The sequence below is a fragment of the Trypanosoma equiperdum genome (genome assembly GCF_001457755.1).
Source record: "Trypanosoma equiperdum strain OVI genome assembly, contig: ctg_503, whole genome shotgun sequence".
NCBI classification, from domain to species: domain Eukaryota; phylum Euglenozoa; class Kinetoplastea; order Trypanosomatida; family Trypanosomatidae; genus Trypanosoma; species Trypanosoma equiperdum.
In genome coordinates, this window is record NW_027124425.1 from 944 (window position 1) to 2730 (window position 1787).

The following is a 1787-nucleotide window of genomic DNA, read 5'->3' on the forward strand; positions in this document are numbered from 1 at the left end:
TTTAGTTCCTGCTGCTGTGGTTGCTGTTTTTGTTTTGGGTTTGCAGTGGTCTCCTTTATCCTCTGTAGTGCTAGTCCATTGGCAGTTAGGTTCCGCTGTGCATGTTGAATTCGCCTTATGAGTGTCGCAGCTTGTTGCTGTGTCCTGCTTTGGTTTGTCTGATATTTCACTGCTGCCTTGCGGGGCGAGTGCGACGAAGCTATACAGTTGTCTCGCTTGTTCCGCTAATTGCTCTAGCTTCGCGATGCCCTGTCTGACGCTTGCCTGTTCTTTTTCTAGGGTTTCTAGGTCGTCCGCAGCTGCTGCCATTTGTCTGTACCAGTATATTCCGGTCTGTCGCCCTTGATCTTTGAATGCGTGGCTGTAGTCTACGCAAAGTTTGCCTGCCGCCCCGCCACATGCCTGGGTGTTTGACAAACCTAGAAATACTGCCGCGTTGCTGCCTATGTCGGCGCTGCTGTCGTGTTTTAGCCTGGTGGTGAAAGCAGCCAAGGCTGACCTTATGGTCGCTGGTGCTAATTTGGGGTTGTAGGTTTGCTCGCATGCCGCTTGCACCCCGGTGCACGCCTCTAGCCCACCGCTTCCGCATTGGTTGGCGGTCACACCGCAGACTGCCCCTGTTGCGGTGTTGTCTGGTACGCAAAGGCAGATCAGATCGTGCACTAATGATGTTCCGGTGTTGGGTGCTTTGCACGCATTCCTTCGCGAGTCGCCTTTTCCGTGTCCTTCTGCGTTTCCTGTGGCTTCCTTAAATGCGTTGATGCCAGCACCGAACTTGGCGTTTGTCAGCTTCGTTTTTGCTTCGTTCACTGCTGGGTTGGCGCTGGCTTCGGCTTTTGCCTGCGTGTTGCTGTGCTCGGTTGTCGCGTGTGCTTCTATATCGTGTAGCGCCCTGATGAAGCCGGTTGCTGCTGGGTTCTCCCGTCTCGCTATCGGCAGTGGTGGGTACTTGGGCTGTTGCGTGAGGGCTGCGTTTTTTTTAACCTCCCTCCACTTGTTCCAGTTGCTAATGCATGCACCGGCGTTTTCTGCTGACGTTGGGCAGGCCTGTTGTCTGGCTTGTTGCTCGTCGGTGGCGCTGTCTGCCGGCACTTGTGTTATGTTTTTTGTGTTCGTTGTCGCGGCTACGATTTCTCTTATTTCGGTCAGCGCCGCCGTTGGTGTTGCGACTTTTGGATACGCCGCTTCAATGTCGGCGGAAGCTAAGCGCTCGAGCGTGCATAGTACTGCGAAGTCTGCTGCATTTGTTCCATCGCCGTTTGCTGCCTCGGTTGCCTTGAATGCAGGGCTCTGGCTTGCCAAAAGTAGCGCCAGTATGAAATTAATCATGTCTTCAGCTATTTGCCTTCTGAGGTAAAGTTAAAGAAAGCGTGTCTAGTGTTTGTAAATGAATGATATGTCGGTTAGTGAATTCTGCACCCTGTTACTTTTCTCACAAATCACTACCTATCGGCAGTCACTACTATTGGAAGTTTTTGCATGCTTTCTTTGGTTCGCCAAAAGTATATTCAAATTTTGTAAATGCCCAAACTCTGGCTATCAAACCACCACCACTAAGATAAGGTTTTCCACTAGGAGGCGATTTCAGTAAATGTGGTAGTTTCTTATCCTCTTTTTTTTTGTAGCCCACATTAAAAAACCAATAACATATCTCAATATTCTCTTTTTGAATATCCGCTTAATGAAATTTCTCTTAATTTTTTGCAGTATTCTCTATAAAATATTTTACAGAATTCAAATACTTATCACGATCAAAAACAATAACATCAGACCCGTCTGAATGAATT

At 48.7% G+C, this 1787-nt stretch overlaps 1 protein-coding gene and 1 pseudogene across 2 annotated transcripts in view; both read right to left on the reverse strand.

Annotated features, from left to right (window-relative positions):
* TEOVI_000212900 (Trypanosomal VSG domain containing protein, putative) overlaps positions 1-1329 on the reverse strand; it is a gene marked incomplete at both ends in the record, with an annotated part of 1443 nt that extends 114 nt beyond the window's left edge. The window contains one exon of the mRNA XM_067225244.1: positions 1-1329. Within this exon, the coding sequence (XP_067081345.1) occupies positions 1-1329 (1329 nt within the window).
* A 181-nt stretch (positions 1330-1510) lies between these two features.
* Positions 1511-1787, reverse strand: part of TEOVI_000213000:pseudogene — a 437-nt pseudogene continuing 160 nt past the window's right edge. Inside the window, 2 exon segments of the mRNA in view lie at positions 1511-1783; positions 1786-1787. The exon segment at positions 1786-1787 is cut by the window's right edge and continues 160 nt beyond it. Of these exon segments, the coding sequence occupies positions 1511-1783; positions 1786-1787 (275 nt within the window).